General features: G+C 41.9%; 1 protein-coding gene across 1 annotated transcript; it reads right to left on the bottom strand.

Moving 5' to 3' along the window:
- Nucleotides 1-738: 738 nt before the first annotated feature.
- On the bottom strand, nucleotides 739-16,503 carry marco (macrophage receptor with collagenous structure). Its single transcript, XM_036974924.2, has 14 exons — nucleotides 16,020-16,503; nucleotides 14,683-14,784; nucleotides 14,253-14,531; nucleotides 13,997-14,023; nucleotides 13,831-13,884; nucleotides 10,515-10,595; nucleotides 10,252-10,296; nucleotides 8,187-8,264; nucleotides 7,940-7,984; nucleotides 3,604-3,693; nucleotides 3,385-3,429; nucleotides 2,762-2,836; nucleotides 2,335-2,505; nucleotides 739-2,140 (listed from the first exon to the last, which is right to left on the bottom strand). The coding sequence occupies exons 1-14, from the start codon at nucleotides 16,135-16,137 to the stop codon at nucleotides 2,010-2,012; spliced, it is 1,341 nt and encodes a 446-aa protein (XP_036830819.2). The 5' UTR covers nucleotides 16,138-16,503; the 3' UTR covers nucleotides 739-2,009.
- Between the last annotated feature and the right edge of the window lie 1,124 nt (nucleotides 16,504-17,627).

Genomic DNA, 17,627 nt, shown 5'->3' with positions numbered 1-17,627 from the left:
GTTTCATATTCAACATATGCCAACCCTTTCATGAATTTGCTCCCCAGTTAACCGCTGGCTTTTGAAAAAGGATCAGTCTGTATTGGAGAATGAGGTGCTGTTAGCGTAGGACACAAATGGCCGCCTGCTATCAGAGGAGCGACAGAGAGCTTGATTCATGGCCCATCCATCTACAACCATTCCCCTTCAGGGGATGAGAGCCTGAGTTCCCACCTTAGACCTCGCCATCATCCCTCCCTGAAAGTGGCACCCTTCTCTCCTCATCCTTCCATCTCTCCATCCATATGCCTGTGGAGTAGACCAGTCGTATTAAAACACAAAACATTGATTATCAATACCCTCAAATAAAAGGTGAAATTCTGTACTGTCATAACATGAACTGTTTGATATCAAAAACAAAATGCTTTTGTATAGTACCAAATTAAAATGTTTGGCATCACTGTCCAACTACATACGTAGGGAAGTGTATCCACACTCACAAGTTATTTTTGTTCCCCCAGCTTCACTCTTTCTAATGTAACATGACTGTCCGGCTGTGTCATGTGGAAGTGTTGACCCCAATACTGTGTGTCAGTCAGGAGGTGCTTGTCCTTCAGACTGACTTTTGACCGTGCTGGCCTAAGCAGAATTGTGTGTGTGTGTGTGTGTGTGTGTGTGTGTGTGCGCGTGAGAGTGAGTGAGTGGGTGGAGGAGTGGGATCAAGAGGCCTAGGTTGATGTCACAGAGCATTTCACAACATTTATACAAACTGAATCTGACTCATATTGTCAGATTCTTCAGTGTTTTATTTCAAACTGATTAATTAAACTGGTTGTTTACAAAGTGTAATTCAGAAAATACCATGTATTCTGTATAAACCTTCCTCCAGGGTACATTATTACAGGTAGGCCTCATTGTCTCACATCAGTGCGAAGGCCGTCTGCACTCATCTCTCTGATAACTCGGAAACACTCATGGGAAAGCTAAAAAGAAGTTTGACTACAATATGCTGTCCTAATATTCAAAAATGTTATCAAGGTGACATCGTCCACTGAACCCCCTTGAATCCTAATAAGAGTTATAGTTCATTTTAAAACTATAAACCTGTAGCTAATATTTACATTTATTTAATCACAAATTCTTCAATACCCTAATTCTACATTTAGTTAAGGTGTTTTGTGGGTGTAGAATAAGAGTTCATGAAAATCTAAATGTCCACGAAAATTAGCTAGCTAGCTAGCTAGTGTCTGCTTGCTGACTGAACCAGTCTCAAAGCAAGGGATGCTAACAATGACAATTCACACACTCAATGCTGAATGCTCCCTCTAGCTAGCTAGTGTAGTGATATTCTAGCTAATAGCACGAGTTTTCATGATAAGGCAGTTTCTGTTTTGCCGTGATTAGTGAGTTTTGCAGCACAGCTTGACTGCTTTAGGCTAGCTGCGATGTTATTGTATTGGCCAAATGTTACAAAGTAGTGAGGCACAGTGGCAGCTGTCAGAGTCAGATACATGCTGATTTCTTAGAACAGTCCCATAACTTTGGTTATTCATCAACAAGATTGGCAAAATAGCTACAGTAATGGCCATTCAAACACGTTATCACTATGCTCCTAGCTTGGGCAAGTTTTCTCAGCTGATCAAGCATGGTAGTAGTCAGTGCGTCATAGATACGTCATAGAGTTAGGAACTAGTGTTCGGCAGATGAGCAAAATCTAGATTTTTAGAGATGAGTTCCACGTCCTACAAGACTGACACCATCTGACGTGAGACAATGGGTAGACCTAAGTTAGCTACACGTTAGGTAAATGCCAAGTGTATATCAACAATGACTTACTAATGTTGTTTAAAAAAGATAAGATACAGTAGATGTAACAAGTCACAGTAACATGAATTACCATCTGTAACATGTTAATGTATGTGTGGACATACTTTAGTGTGTGTGTGTGTGTGTGTGTGTGTGTGTGTACGTGTGTACGTGTACGTCTCTCTCTTGCTGTGCACCTCTCCTACTCTGGATCCAGGACACATTCACACACACTGCACCCCAGCGTCCTCGTTGTGTTGACAGTTGCTGATGCCCATACCATTGTGAAGGCAATAAAACACACTGGCCTCTCTGCCTGTGCATCGCAGGTCATCCAACCAGATCCTACCGATTCCTAAACGGATGACAACACAATCCAGAAGCCAAGTCCATGAGATTCAACAATGAACAATGAGAAATGTACTAATATGTGTGAAAGAAAAGAAAACTCAACCCTGACAGGCTCTCTACACATCCTCACTGGGAACAAAAAGAGAAAACGAAAATAATGTATTTATCTGCTAATGATAAGGTAGAGGATGGACTTACCATGGCTGGCTGTGAAGACTGTGGAGGCTCGTTGGTACCCCAGCATCTTGCAGATCACTGTCCCGTCCAGAGTGTCAAAGCCGTCATCACACACCGTACCCCACTGCCCCGACCACATCACCTCCACTCTCCCACGAGTCCCCCCGCCAGCGATACGCACATTTGCTGTCACTGGAGAGAGAGACATTTTAAAATAACTTATGCATGCACATGATTAAACATGAATTGTACCGTATTCCAGGCCCATAGACCAATGAATATTCACTTAAATATGCAGGTAAATGAATACATATCATATTTACATATACAGTATGTCTTAGCGACGAGAGAGTCTATGTCAGATATTGTGGGTAACCTGGCATTAGTGTGAGGTGTAGTGCTGAGTGTGTGTGTGTCTGTGTGTGTCTGTGTGACTTCACACACTCACCTGATCCAGCTGCTCTTTCACCCTTCTCTCCACGTGGACCTAGCGGTCCGGGACTTCCCGGCAACCCTGGAAATCCTAGGACATGAAGAGGTTGAAATTAAACATACACACATTTGTTTTACTATCCTTGTGTGGACCAAACAATTGATTCCCAATCAAAATCTTATTTTCCCTAACCCTAACTCCTAATCCTAACCCGTATTCTATCCCTAACCCTAATTGTAATCTTAAACCTAACCCCTAAACCTACAATAGCATTTTTCCTTGTGGGGACCGGCAAAATGTCCCCACTTGTCTAAATCTTCCTTGTTTTACTATCCTTGTGAGGGCTCCTGAGTGGTGCAGCGGTCTAAGGCACTGTATCTCAGTGCTAGAAGCATCACCACATACACCCTGGTTCGAATCCAGGCTTTATCACAACCGTCCGTGATTTGGAGTCCCAGAGGGCGGCGCAAAATTGGCCCAGCGTCATCCGGGTTTGGCTGGTATAGGTCGTCATTGTAAATAAGAATTTGTTCTTACCTGACTTGCCTAGTTAAATAAAGGTAAAAAAAATAAATAATAATAATAATAATAATTCTGGTCCGCACAAGGATAGTAAAACTACACACACACACACACACCAACAAGTCCTCTTGTTCCATTAACACCAGCAAGTCCTCTTGGTCCTACGGAGGAAGAACAATAACCACAGATTTATCCCCAAAATCATAAAGGACACTTCATATGATTAAAATAACACTTTACAGTAGGAGAATATATAAAATTGTAATTCCTGTAATCAACAGTTTGAAGGACATGACAATGAGGGTTACATAGCTCAGAGACAGGGTGAAATTCACCTTCAGGTCCTATGGGTCCAGGTAGTCCTGTCGGCCCTGTGTCACCCTTCAAATCAGGGGCCCCCTGTACTCCATCACGGCCCTGGGCTCCTGACAGATTCACAGCGCACTGTCACACTCACTCTATAATGTAGAGGCTATACAGTAGAGTACTATGTCAAACTCACTCTACAATGTGGAGGCAATACAGTACAGCACTATGTTACACTATGTCAAACCCTGTGCTACCCAGGAGCACGAGTACAGGACATAAAAAGGCTGCTTCCGACTGTTCTACCACAGATGCCGGGAGCTGGCACTGTCGTAGTCCATGTGGGGTCAAACAACACCAGGAGGGCTAGCTTGGAACATTTGAAAATTGATTTTAAAGAACTGACTTTAGTATTAAACAACTCCAAAAAACGGCCAGTAATTTCAGGTCCAGTACCATCGTTGAGCTGCAGGTGTGAAGGATTCAGCAGACTGCTGGGATAACACATCTAGCTAAAAGACTACTGTAGCTCTGCTGGAGTCACTTTTATTGATAACTTTGACACCTTCTGGAAACAGAAGATACTCTACAGGAATGACGGAGTCCATTCAAATCATCTTGGCTCCTGGAAACTGTCCACGCATTTCAAGGCTGCATTGAAACAATGCTCAGTTAATCCCTACCATTGTGACAATGCGTTGTCATAATGCTGCATCAAATGTACATGATCTTAGGGGCATTGGCAAACAAAATGCAAGTAATTTCATTTATGTACCCCTCATTGCACCAAATACATATATTTATCCTACAGCTATTGTAAGCAGTAATCATGAGCCTATAAACCAGAGTTACACTGTTAACACTGAGGCGGTGTGCAATAGTAGGAAGACCACTTTTTTCAGCTCACCCTGCACTATCAACTCCAATGTAAATAACATGAGTAAGTCTACCTCTGAAAAGCTTCCCAGTAAAGCATTAAAAACAATCAAGCAACCCAGAAAAGTGGTAAAAATAGTCATATTAACATGCAGCCTGAGAAACAAGGTCCATGAAGTCAATACTTCCTTGTAACAGATGACATTCATATTCTGACTATCTCTGAAACTCACTTGGATAATTAATTTGATGATACAGTGGTAGCAATACATGGTAATAACATCTACCGAAAAGACAGAAATGCCAATGGGGGCAGTGTTGCGGTCTATATTCAGAACCACATTCCTGTAAAGATTAGAGATTATCTAATGTTAAATACTGTTGTAGTAATATGGCTACAGGTTCATCTGCCTCACCTAAAGACCATTCTTGTGGGAAGCTGCTATAGACCACCAAGTGCTAACAGTCAGTATCTGGATAATATGTGTGAAATTCTTGATAATGTATGTGATATCAACAGAGAAGTATATTTTCTGGGTGATTGAAATATTGACTGGGTATCATTAAGCTGCCCACTCAGGAAAAAACTTCAAACTAGTTACAAACAGCACAGGAATTAAATCATCAACATGTATTGATCACATCTTTACCAATTCTGCAGATATTTGCTTTAAAGCAGTATCCAAATCCATAGGATGTAGTGATCACAATATAATAGCCATATCTAGGAAAACCAAAGTTCCAATGGCTGGGCCTAATATAGTGTATAAGAGGTCATACAATAAGTTCTGTGGTGATTCATATGTTGATGATGTAAATAATATTTGCTGGTCTGTGGTGTGTAATGAGGAGCAACCAGACGCTGCACTTGATGCATTTATGAAACTACTTATTCCAGTTACTAATAAGCACGCACCCATTAAGAAAATGACTGTAAAAACTGTTAAATCCCCTTGGATTGATAAGGAATTGAAAAATTGTATGGTTGAGAGGGATGAGGCAAAAGGTATGGCAATTAAGTCTGGCAGCCCAACCGATTGGCAAATTAAGAAATCATGTGACTAAACTAAAGAAAAAGAAAAATAAACTACACTATGAAACAAAGATAATTATATAAAGAATGATAGTAAAAAGCTTTGGGGCACCTTAAATTACATTTTGGGGAAAAAAGCCAACTCGGCTCCTTCATTCATTGAATCAGATGGCTCATTCATCACAAAGCCCACTGATATTGCAAACTACTTTAATTACTTTTTCATTGGCAAGATAAGCAAATTTAGGGATGACATGCCAGCATCAAACGCTGACACTACACATCCAAGTATATCGGACCAAATTATGAAAGTCAAGAATTGTACTTTCGAATTCCGTAAAGTCAGTGTGGAAGAGGTTAAAAAAGTATTGTTGTCTATCAACAATGACAAGCCACTGGGGTCTGACAATCTGGATGGAAAATTACTGAGGATAATAGCAAATGATATTGCCACTCCTATTTGCCACATCTTCAATTTAAGCCTGCTAGAGAGTGTGTGCTCTCAGGCCTGGAGGGAAGCTAAAGTCATTCCGTTACCCAAGAATAGTAAAGTCCCCTTTACTGGCTCAAATAGCTGACCAATCAGCCTGTTACCAACCCTTAGTAAACTGCTGGAAAAAATTGTGTTTGACCAGATACAATGCTATTTCACATTAAACAAATTGACAACAGAATTTCAGCATGGTTATAGGGAAGGACACTCAAGCACAGCACTTACACAAATGACTGATGATTGGCTGAGAGAAATTGATGATAAAATGATTGTGGGGGCTGTCTTGTCAGACTTCAGTGCAGCTTTTGACATTATCGATCATAGTCTGCTGCTGGAAAAATGCATGTGTTATGCTTTACACTCACTGCTATAATGTGGATAAAGAGTTACTTGTCTAACAGAACGTAGAGGGCGTTCTTTAATGGAAGCCTCTCAAATATTATCCAGTTAGAATCAGGAATTCCCCAGGGTAGCTGTTTAGGCCCCTTGCTTTTTAAATTTTTTACTAACGACATGCCACTGACTTTGAGTAAAGCCAGAGTGTCTATGTATGCGGATAAGTCAACACTATACACGTCAGCTGCTACAGTGACTGAAATGACTGCAACAAAGAGCTGCAGTTAGTTTCAGAGTGGGTGGCAAGGAATAAAGTAGCCCTAAATATTTCTAAAACTAAAAGCATTGTATTTGGAGCAAAACACTCACTAAACCCTAAACCTCAACTAAATATTGTAATAAATAATGTAGATAATTGAGCAAGTTGAGATGACTAAACTGCTTGGAGTAACCCTAGATTGTAAACTGTCATGGTCAAAACATATTGATGCAGAAGAAGCTAAGATGGGGAGAAGTCTGTCTATAATAAAGCGATGCTCTGCCTTCTTAACACTATCAACTAAGCAGGTCCTACATTCCCTAGTTTTGTCGCACTTTCACTACTGTTCAGTCGTGTGGTCAGGTGCCGCAAAAAAGGACTTAGGAAAATTGCAATTGGCTCAGAACAGGGCAGCAAGGCTGGTCCTTGGATGTACACAGAGAGCTAATATTAATAATATGCATGTCAATCTCTCCTGGCTGAAAGTGGATGAGAGATTGACTTCATCACTACTTTTATTTATGAGAGGTATTGACATGAATGCATCGAGCTGTCTGTTTTAAACTACTGGCACACAGCTCAGACACCTATGCATACCCCACAAGACATGCCACAAGAGGTCTCTTCACAGTCCCCAAGTCCAGAACAGACTATAAGAGGCACACAGTATTACATAGAGCCATGACTACATGGAACTCTATTCCACATCAAGTAACTGATGCAAGCAGTAAAATTAGATTTAAAAAACAGATAAAAAAACACCTTATGGAAAAGTAGGGGACTGTGAATCAACACAAACATTGGCACAGACACATGTATACACACACACAATAACATACGCACTATCCTTACACATGGATTTAGTACTGTAGAGATGTGGTAGTGGTGGAGTAGGGGCGTGAGGGCACACAGTGTGTTGTGAAATCTGTGAACGTATTGTAATGTTTTAAAATGGTATAACCTGCCTTAATTTTGCTGAACTCCAGGAAGAGTAGCTGCCGCTTTGGCAGCAGCTAATGGGGATCCATAATAAATACAAATCCACTCACTCTACAATGTGGAGGCTATAGTGTACAGTACAGATGCAAATGCAAAAATCTGCACAAAGTCTCACACAGTCACACAATTAACACAGGGCTCTCCAACCCTGTTCCCGGAGAGCTATCCTCCTGTAGGTTTTCACTCTAACCCATGTTGTAACTAACCTGATTATTCTTATAAACCAGCTAATTATTCGAATCATGTACGCTAGATTAGAGTTTGAATGAAAACCTACAGGATGATAGCACTCCAGGAACAGGGTTCACTAACATGTACAGACACAATCATGCTTGGCCGCGTGAAACAGTCAAACACCAAGTTATTTACCAGTGTGCCCTTTGATCCCATTTTGGCCTGGTATCCCTGGTAAACCTGTGAAGAGGTTGAGAGGTAAATGTTAGAGGTGGCAGAAAGAGAAAAGAAAAAAGGCCAGGTTCAGTTAATTGTTGAGTACAAAAAAATAAGTTGTTTGCAGGTGAGCCCTTCAAATACGCAGGTGAAGTATTAGTATTAGAAAGTATTAGAAAGTAAACGGTCTATAGGTGAGTGTAGTGTTAAGCCCATGCAGACTCACCAATGTGTCCCATATCCCCCTTTGGTCCCTGTGGTCCTGGCAGCCCAGGGGCTCCTGAACAGTTAGTAGCTGCACCGCCTGTACGTATGACACACACAATCAGAGATACTGTATACACACGCACACACACTGCACACAATATCCACTGAAGAGATACAGTTGAAGTCGGAAGACATGACATACATACATACACATTACACAATATTACACCTAACATTTAACATAACTACAGTATTACAGATGTAGGATCTTAATTAGAATAGTCCGGCACAGCAGGAAATGAAAACTTGTAGTGTATTTTAGTTTTACAAAAGGCTTCTACATTTAGAATTTTCCACCTTGAAGTTTCAGACTTGATTTGCCGTAACAAATAACAAATTACTCCTACAAAAATGTCCATTAAATAAAATTCACATAATAATTCACATTTCCTGTTGCTGCAGGATTATTTTCCTGCTGTAGCCAACTGGCTCAAATTAAGATCCAACAGTTGTACTGTATGTGTGATAAGAAAATAAATCAACTGTATATGGGTGAAGCAAGTAAACTGAACTAGCTTTATATCCAGTTCTGAATGCATTCACTCAGCACTTTTAACTAAAATGGACAAATTTCACAATGATGATCTGGTGATATATAGATGTAGGGTCATAATTTGATCACTCTTTTGTTGCTGAGAATTTTCCTGCATAGCGCGAACATTGTAGTGTATTCAAGGTTTGAAAAGGCTTCTAAAAGTTTGTAATTTACACTTTAAATTGTGAGACTTGATTTTCCCTCAAGAAAAATGTATCAACCCCTAAAAATAATGTCCATTAATTATAATCCACATCATAAATTTACATTTCCTGCTGCTGCAGGATTATTTTCCTGCTGTTGTAAACTGGCTCAAATTAAGACCGTACACATGTCGTTTCTATATATTACTGTGAAAACCGGAACAGAAACTGAGAAGGCTGAATGTGGAACTATGCCTGGAAATGTTACAACATTTGAGCCAGTCATGATGAGGGAAAATGTATTTTTATTTGAATGTATTTTTTAAAAATGTAACCTTTATTTAACTAGGCAAGTCAGTTAAGAATAAATTCTTATTTACAATGACCGCCTATCAAAAGTCAAAAGGCCTCCTGTGGGGACGGAGGCTGGGATTCAAAATAAAAATAAATAAAAATAAAGGACAAAACATACATCACGACAAGAGAAATAACACGACACTACACAAAGAGAGACCTAACACATTAACATAGCATGGCAGCAACACATGACAACACAGCATGATAGTAACACAACATGACAACAACATGGTAGCAACACAACATGGCAGCAGCATGACATGGTAGCAGCACAAAACGGGGTATAAACATTATTGGGCATTATTTGACTCTGTTAACCAAAAAGGGGAATTTGAGTCCATCTCCTACCTATTCCAGAGCGTAAGAGAATAGGGCCTTGTGATCATCAGCCTACTGACAGTGAGGATGATGAAGTAAAAATATCAACTTCCTTTCATGGAGAGAAAGAATAGTATCTGCCTGGGCAGCAGCAGCAGTTTTAACCATCCATCCTACACTATTTTTTAATTAATTAACACCTCCCCCCTCCCTAAAACTTTTCAAGAGTCAGGGCTAGTTTTCTAAGCAATTAAAAAAATGCAAAGTCCCGGAGCAAGTTCAGCTAATCAAATATGTATCAAGGCATACTTTATTTGGACTGGCTTTGGGACATCAAGTACACAACGCACGTTTCCTCTGTGACGGATGGGGTGAGAGAGGGGGTAATATTCAATGTCCCTAACACTAAATCACCCTTCTCCACCTGTAGAACTGGCCCATGTGACACTGTCAATAATTGATCTATCCTCTGTCTCTCAGACTAAAAGAACACACTAATACCACGGTCCTACCTGTCCACCAAGGAGCTGATTAAAGTTAGTGTTGATGCATGGGTATCTGCCATGGTAAACAGTCAACTTATCCACCATGTTCTTCACAACTCCGCAGCTTGAGTTGTATTCCATGTTAGTACTACTGGACTGGTTCCATGTTCGTACTACTGGGCCTACCTGGTGTTCCAGCTCGTCCTTGTTGTCCAGTGGTACCATCTTCACCTGAAACAGTGACTTATTATTGAGTTGATGTACTGTATGGAGATCATTAGTGGTAGAACTACAAGATAACTCTGTTTGCCAGTGGATATGAGCATTAATAAGAACCACAGGCTACTAAATGCATTGTTAGACATGAAAGATCAGTAATTCTGGCACATTTCCTATTGGGGTTTAGATTGATCTAAAGGTTTGGAGTCAGTAGGAGTAAGGTGAATCACCTTTGGGTCCTGGTTCCCCTGCTTCTCCCTTGGCTCCAGTCTGGCCATCAACTCCAGGGTCTCCTTTTTGTCCTGTCTGACCTGGAACACAGTAACCCTCTCACTATCACAATCTACTGTCTCACCTGGAACACAGTAACCCTCTCACTATCACTATCTACTGTCTCACCTGGAACACAGTAACCTTTTTGCTAAATACTTACGTATATACAAAAACAAACATTAAATGTTACTGCATGAATCACATTAACTTAACATAGAATGTTCACAGATCACTTAATGTATAATGTATGAAACATGATTTAGTCTGATGGATTTGGAATTTCTCTTTGATGCTCTGTGTTATTATGAAAAAGACAATCATTGCCTCAAAAAAGGCACTTATCCATCCATGTTAGTTGACTGAAAGTGGCAGCCTGATTACCAAATGGGAGTACTTAGCATCACAGGAGACTGCTGAGGGGATTACGGCTCATTCTAATGTCTGGAATGGAGCAAATGGAATGGCATCAAACACGTGGAAACCATTGTTTGATGTATTTGATACCATTCCACTAATTCCGCTCCAGCCATTACCATGAGCCCGTCCTCCCCAAATAAGGTGCCACCAACCTCCTGTGGTAAGCATCCATTCTACACTAAGTGCACAGAACATTAGGAACACTGGCTCTTTCCATGACATAGACATGATGTCACCTGTTAAATGAACTTCAATCAGTGTAGATGAAGGGGAGGAGACAGGTTAAATAAGCATTTTCAAGCCTTGAGACAATTGAGACATGTATTGTGTATGTGTACCATTCAGAGGTTGAAAGATCAAGACAAAATATTGAAGTGCCTTTGAACAGGGTATGGTAGTAGATGCCATATGCACTGGTTTGAGTGTGCCAAGAACTGCAACGCTGCTGGGTTTTTGACTCTCAACAGTTTCCTGTGTGTATCAAGAATGGTCCACCACCCAAAGGACATCCAGCCAACTTGACACAACTCAGAGAAACGTTGGAGTCAACACCTGCCACCATCCCTGTGGAATGATTTTGACACCTTGTAGAGTCCATGGCCCGACAAAATGAGGCTGTTCTGAGGGCAAAAGGGGGTGAAACTCAATATTAAGAAGGTGTTCCTAATGTTTTGTACACTCAGTGTAAAGTGTGAGGAAGGACGACATTTTGGTAGGATGACCTATTGAAAACGCCTGACTCAAACTCGCAGGGTAATCTGTTAGCTTGTGTGAGAGTCCATCCCTGATTGAGACTTCATACAGGGGTAAATGTCAATTCATTGACTAAACAGTGGGTTATTATGAAACAGAGAGGCAGGCCTCCACTTCCTCTGCCCCTTACTGAAGATGACAGGCCATCAGTGCACAGATCATTACTGGACAGATGAGCAGCTGAATGCTAATGCTACAGAGTTACACTGAACAAAAATATAAACTCAACAGGCAACAATTTCTAATATTTACAGTTCGTTAAATCAGTCAATTGAAATAAATTAATTAGGCCTGAATCTATGTATATCACATGACTGGGAATACAGGTATGCATCTGTTGGTCACAGATACCTTAAAAAAAGAGTTAGGGGCGTGGATCAGGAAAACCAGTCAGTATCTGGTGTGACTACCATTTGCCTCATGCAGCACGACACATCTCCTTCGCAAAGAGTTGATCAGGCTGTTCATCTTGGACTGTGAAATGTTGTCCCACTCTTCAATGACTGCGAAGTTGCTGGATATTGGAACACACTGTCACTTTATTTATCCGTTATTTTACCAGGTAAGTTGACTGAGAACACATTCTCATTTGCAGCAATGACCTGGGGAATAGTTACAGGGGAGAGGAGGGGGATGAATCAGCCAATTGTAAAGTGGGGATTATTAGGTGACCAGATTGGGAATTTAGCCAGGACACCGGGGTTAACACCCCTACTCTTACAATAAGTGCCATGGGCTCTTTAATGACCACAGAGAGTCAGGACACCCGCTTAAGGTCCCATCCAAAAGACAGCACCCTACACAGGGCAGTGTCCCCAATCACTGGCCTGGGGAATTGGGATATTTTTTAGACCAGAGGAAAGAGTGCCAGGACCAACCCTGCTTAGCTTCAGAAGCAAGCCAGCAGTGGTATGCAGGGTGGTATGCTGCAGTCATACATGTCCATACCGAGCATCCCAAAAATGCTCAATGGGTGACATGTCAGTGAGTATGCAGGCTGTGGAAGAACTGGGACATTTTCAGCTTCCAAGAATTGTGTTCAGATCCTTGCGACATGGGGCCATGCATTATCATGCTGAAACATGAGGTGATGGCGGCGTAGGAATGGCACGACAATGGGCCTCAGGATCTTGTCATGTACTGTATCTCTGTGCATTCAATTTGCCATCAAGAAAATGCAATTGTGTTCGTTGTCCTTAGCTTATGCCTGCTCATAACATAAACCCACTGCCCCCATGGGGCACTCTGTTCACAACGCACACATCAGAAAACCATTCGCCAACACGACGCTATGTGCTCGGTACAGCTGAAACCGGGATTCATCTGTGAAGAGCACACTTCTCCAGCGTGCCAGTGGCCAGCTAAGGTGAGCATTTGCTTACTGAAGTTGGTTACGACGCCGAACTGCAGTCAGGGCAAGACCCTGGTGAGGATGACGAGCTGCAGATGAGCTTCCCTGAGACGGTTTCTGACACTATGTGCAGAAATAATTTTGTTGTGCAACCCCACAGTTTCATCAGCTATCTGGGTGGCTGGTCTCAGATGATCCTGCTGGTGAAGAAGCCAGATGTGGAGGTCCTGGGATGGCGTGGTTACACGTAGTCCCCGGTTGTGAGGTTGGTTGAACGTACTGCCAAATTCTCTAAAATGATGTTGTAGGCGGCTTATGGTAGATAAATCTAAATTAAATTATCTAGCAACAGCTCTGACATTCCTGCAGTCAGCATGCCAATTGCACACTTTCTCAAAACTTGAGACATCTGTGGCATTGTGTTGTGTGACAAAACTGCACATTTTAGAATGGCCTTTTATTGTCCCCAGCAGAAGGTGCACCTATGTAATTATCATCCTGTTAAATCAGCTTCTTGATATGCCACACCTGTCTTGGCAAAGGAGAAATGCTCACTTACAGGGATGCAAACACATTTTTTTGTGCATATAGACATTTTCAGTGATTTTTTATTTCAGATTATGATACCAACACTTCACATGTTACATTTATATTTTTGTTCAGTATAGTTTGGTGCTGATCTAACATTGTCTGTTGCAGTGACACAGTGATGCTAAAACAATGGTGCAATGCAGTGCTTTTGGTTGACTCACCCCTGTCTCCCTTGTCCACCCTCGCACCAGGTAACCCCCTCGCACCAGGTGGACCTAGGGAAACCACGAGGTCAAATAACATGTGAATTACAAGCTTGTGGTGTAAGGGGCGTTTATACCTCTCATCTGTGGTTGTTGATTTGGCACTAAGGACAAGGGAACTTACCAGTAGGTCCCTGTGGGCCTGGTGAAGCTGCAATACAACAAAACCTTATTATTACCACCAATACACTCTTGTGTTGTAATTTGTACTTTGCAAAGCATGATGACAAAAACATAATATGCAAATCTCACACAACACAAGGGTTGATTGCTCTGCACCCCAAGATATGTGTATATCTACGTTGATGTGTACTCATATTTTACATCAAATGTAAGATATGTCAACCTGGTAGGTCCTGCCCATGTCTTACAGTAGCTACCTTTGAGTAATCTGAATGCTTTCACTGAGTCCTGAAGGAGAGTGGTGCTGGCGTTGACCGCACCCAGGTTTGTTCTCAGCTGGCCCAGCTGGCCATCCTCCCCACAGAGGCTGTTGACCTGAGTCTGTAACTTCCCCAGGTATCCTCTGAGAGAGATGGTCTCCAAACTGGTGTTTCTGGCAAGGGTACGGAGGTCCTCCTCCAGGGGGATGTGATTGTCGGTCAGCTTCGCTGTTCTGGAGCCAGAGGAGGAGAGACTACTAGCCTCCATCGAAAACACTGGGGCAGAGGTGCACATAGAGAGACACAGAGCGTTACTAATACAGGAAGTCATGTGTTACTGCAGTTCAGGATATCATGGAAAATCCTTTTACAACATTAACATGTTTGAACCATTTTGGACATGAAACCAACCAATGGTTTGTTGTACCTTTGTAAAGGAAGAAGGCATTCAGAGCAGTCAGAAGGATGAGGTAAACGACAATAACATTTAGACATCGCTGTGCTCCTCTGGCCTTGGCTGGTTTTAGATCTGAAACATGGTGACATAAACACAAACAGGATTTATGCTACATTCCAAATGGACCTCTACCATCTACCCCCCCCCCCAATAATGCAACCCCAGCCTATCAGATGGCAAGCTGAAGCAATTAGCATGTTGCTTAAACCTATCCAATCCATGAAGTGTCAAGGGGTAGGGATTAAAATTCAGAAAACAGTATCCCATGGAATGTGGAGAAATTATCTCAACAAACCCACAGACATGGCTGCCCTCTTCTGGCCATTTCTCTATTTCTGCCTCAATGTAGAAAGTCAGGCTGTTGAGCTCAGTAAATTGCACTAATTTACTGTAGGTTGCCACAGCAGGTGCTTGTAGCCAGCGAATATAAAGTTAGAATTCAGTGCTGTCTGTAGTCTTCGCACACTCCAATAGCTCTTTGGCTAGACTGATTATTTTTTACAATGCACAGACAGTTCTTCTACTTCTCTGTTTCAGTCTCCACCACCACTTTCAGATTGTGTGCACCATAACAATCTTATCCCTCACAGTTATCTATGATACCTTAAAGGTAGCTAAATGTTGTTCCCACGAGCAGCACAGCAGATTTTGACATGAGTGAGATGCAAGACTTCGCTCTCAATCAGTCACACACAGTATCTGCACATGTGCACTGGTTCGCTTCACACTGTTACAGTTCACGCTGTTACAGTGGTAGCCACGGGACCCAAAAAGCAGAAAAGTTGATCCTCACGCTTCAATTGTGGAAATTGACCCACTATGCTGTTTGCATATATGTCATATCACTGAGTCTACCTTCAATGGTTCTCACAAGGCTTGTCTCCCTGAATGTTTTGAATGTAGTTACAATAAATTAACCACTTACTGTATTGAAGTCCGTCCAAGCCACATTATAATATAATATATGCCATTTAGTAGATGTGTTTATCCAAGCGACTTACAGTCATGCTTGCATGCATTTTTATGCACGGGTGGTCCCAGGAATCAAATCCACTAACCTGGCGTTGCAAGCACCATGCTCTACCAACTGAGCTACAGCAGACCACACTTTGTACCAATTTATAGTGAATTGTATAAATAACATACTTTGAAATAAGAAAGGCACCATAGGCCCCTAGCACCAGGGGTGGAATATAAGAAAAATCACACAAATAGCGCACTACTGTTGGATCACCAGGCCTTCAGCGCAAGAACAACCTATAAGTCAAAATGTTGCCCCTGTGACCCCCAGTTCCTCCCCTGCTTACCACTGCTCTGGAAGGTGTACAGGTCCGTCCTGCTCAGTTTCATGTCCATGTCATAAAGTGGGTTACTCTGGCAGAACGAGCTGACGTGGCCCTCTCCTCTGTCTACTGATGTCTCCATGTTACTCCAAAGTGACAGACAACAGCCCAGAATTCCTCCTCAAGGCCCTCTTATAACAACTCATCATTACGTAAAAAACATGGAATCCTCACTTTCTTATAAAACCCCTCCACCACCCGTTTGACACATAGCGGAAGTCATCTGATTTGGGGCTGAGGTAGCAAAAAAAATACAAGACATGTTACAGCAATCTATATATCTATATCAGTAGTTACAGCTTAGATAAGTGAGTAGATCTGCAAGGTCAGAACATGGCATAGGTCATCTCTACATCCTATGGAAAAATGTGTAGAATTGCATGGAATTAGCTTTAAAACAGCAACAACAACAAAAAAGCTAAAAATAGCCTAGCTGTTTGACCTCATCTGGAATTTTAAGGCAGTGAAAACAAAAAACAAGCAACCCAGCTAGCAAAAGTGATTCCTTGGAAGTCGTGGGAAGGTATGTTTTTGGTTTCACATTGGCTGTGGGAACAAAGAAATTACTTTTTTAAATATTTTTTATTATGCTGTTTTTTTTTTTATTTGACCCTTTTTTCTCCCCAATTTCGTGGTATCCAATTGTTGCAGTAGCTACTATCTTGTCTCATTGCTACAACTCCCGTATGGGCTCGGGAGAGACGTCAGCTACATGGGAAACACCTGGGCCCAGGTGTTTCCCAGGACAAATACACCCCTTCCACATTCATGGAGGAGACTCTCTCCATGCAGACACCTTTGTAGATTGTGTTGTGGTTCTTGGTGGCCTTTTGTTTGTTTGCTTTGGCACCTTTCAACACCCTTCATTATCACATTCATGCATGCAAAACACTCACACTACTGATTACACACACCATTGTATATTTTCCTTCGTTGCATTATTTAATAAATATATATTTTGTTACTCCTTATCTCCACGTTGTCTCCCTTTGTTACGGGCTTTGAGCCGGTTCTTTTTAACTGGGAGAACTTGCACAATTGGTGGCTGACTAAATACTTTTTTGCCCCACTGTACATGTATGGGGTATATTCAGGATCTTCTGAGGAAGGGGTGGATAGTGAAATCTAAGTCTCCTTATTCCGCTCCTGTTGTGTGCGTCCGTAAAAAGCATGGAACGTTGCGCCTCTGTATTGACAACCTCCTGTTAAACCAGATGACGGTACCTGACAGGCACCCATTACGCAGAATCCAAAACCTGACAGACAACATTGGTGGCTACTCCTGTGGTTCAGCATCTTAGACCAGGGTAAAGCCTACCTTCAAGGTTTCATTGCAGAGGGAGACATCTCAACTGCCTTCATCACCCCCTGGGGACTCTATGAAAGGGTGAGAATTCTGTTTGGACTGTCCAACGCACCTGTAGCATTCCAGAGGAGCATGGAGGGGATGCTGAGCACCATCAGGGATGAATTCTGTATACCACACCTGGACGATGTCCTTTGCTATGCAAAGTCCTTTGACAAGCATGTGGATGGAATCTGCAAAGTTCTCAAGCCTCTCCAAAGTTATGG

This window comes from Oncorhynchus mykiss, chromosome 3 (assembly GCF_057628025.1).
Source record: "Oncorhynchus mykiss isolate SJ-2025 chromosome 3, ASM5762802v1, whole genome shotgun sequence".
Classification (NCBI taxonomy): Eukaryota; Metazoa; Chordata; class Actinopteri; order Salmoniformes; family Salmonidae; genus Oncorhynchus; species Oncorhynchus mykiss.
This window is presented reverse-complemented; position numbering and strand designations above follow the sequence as displayed.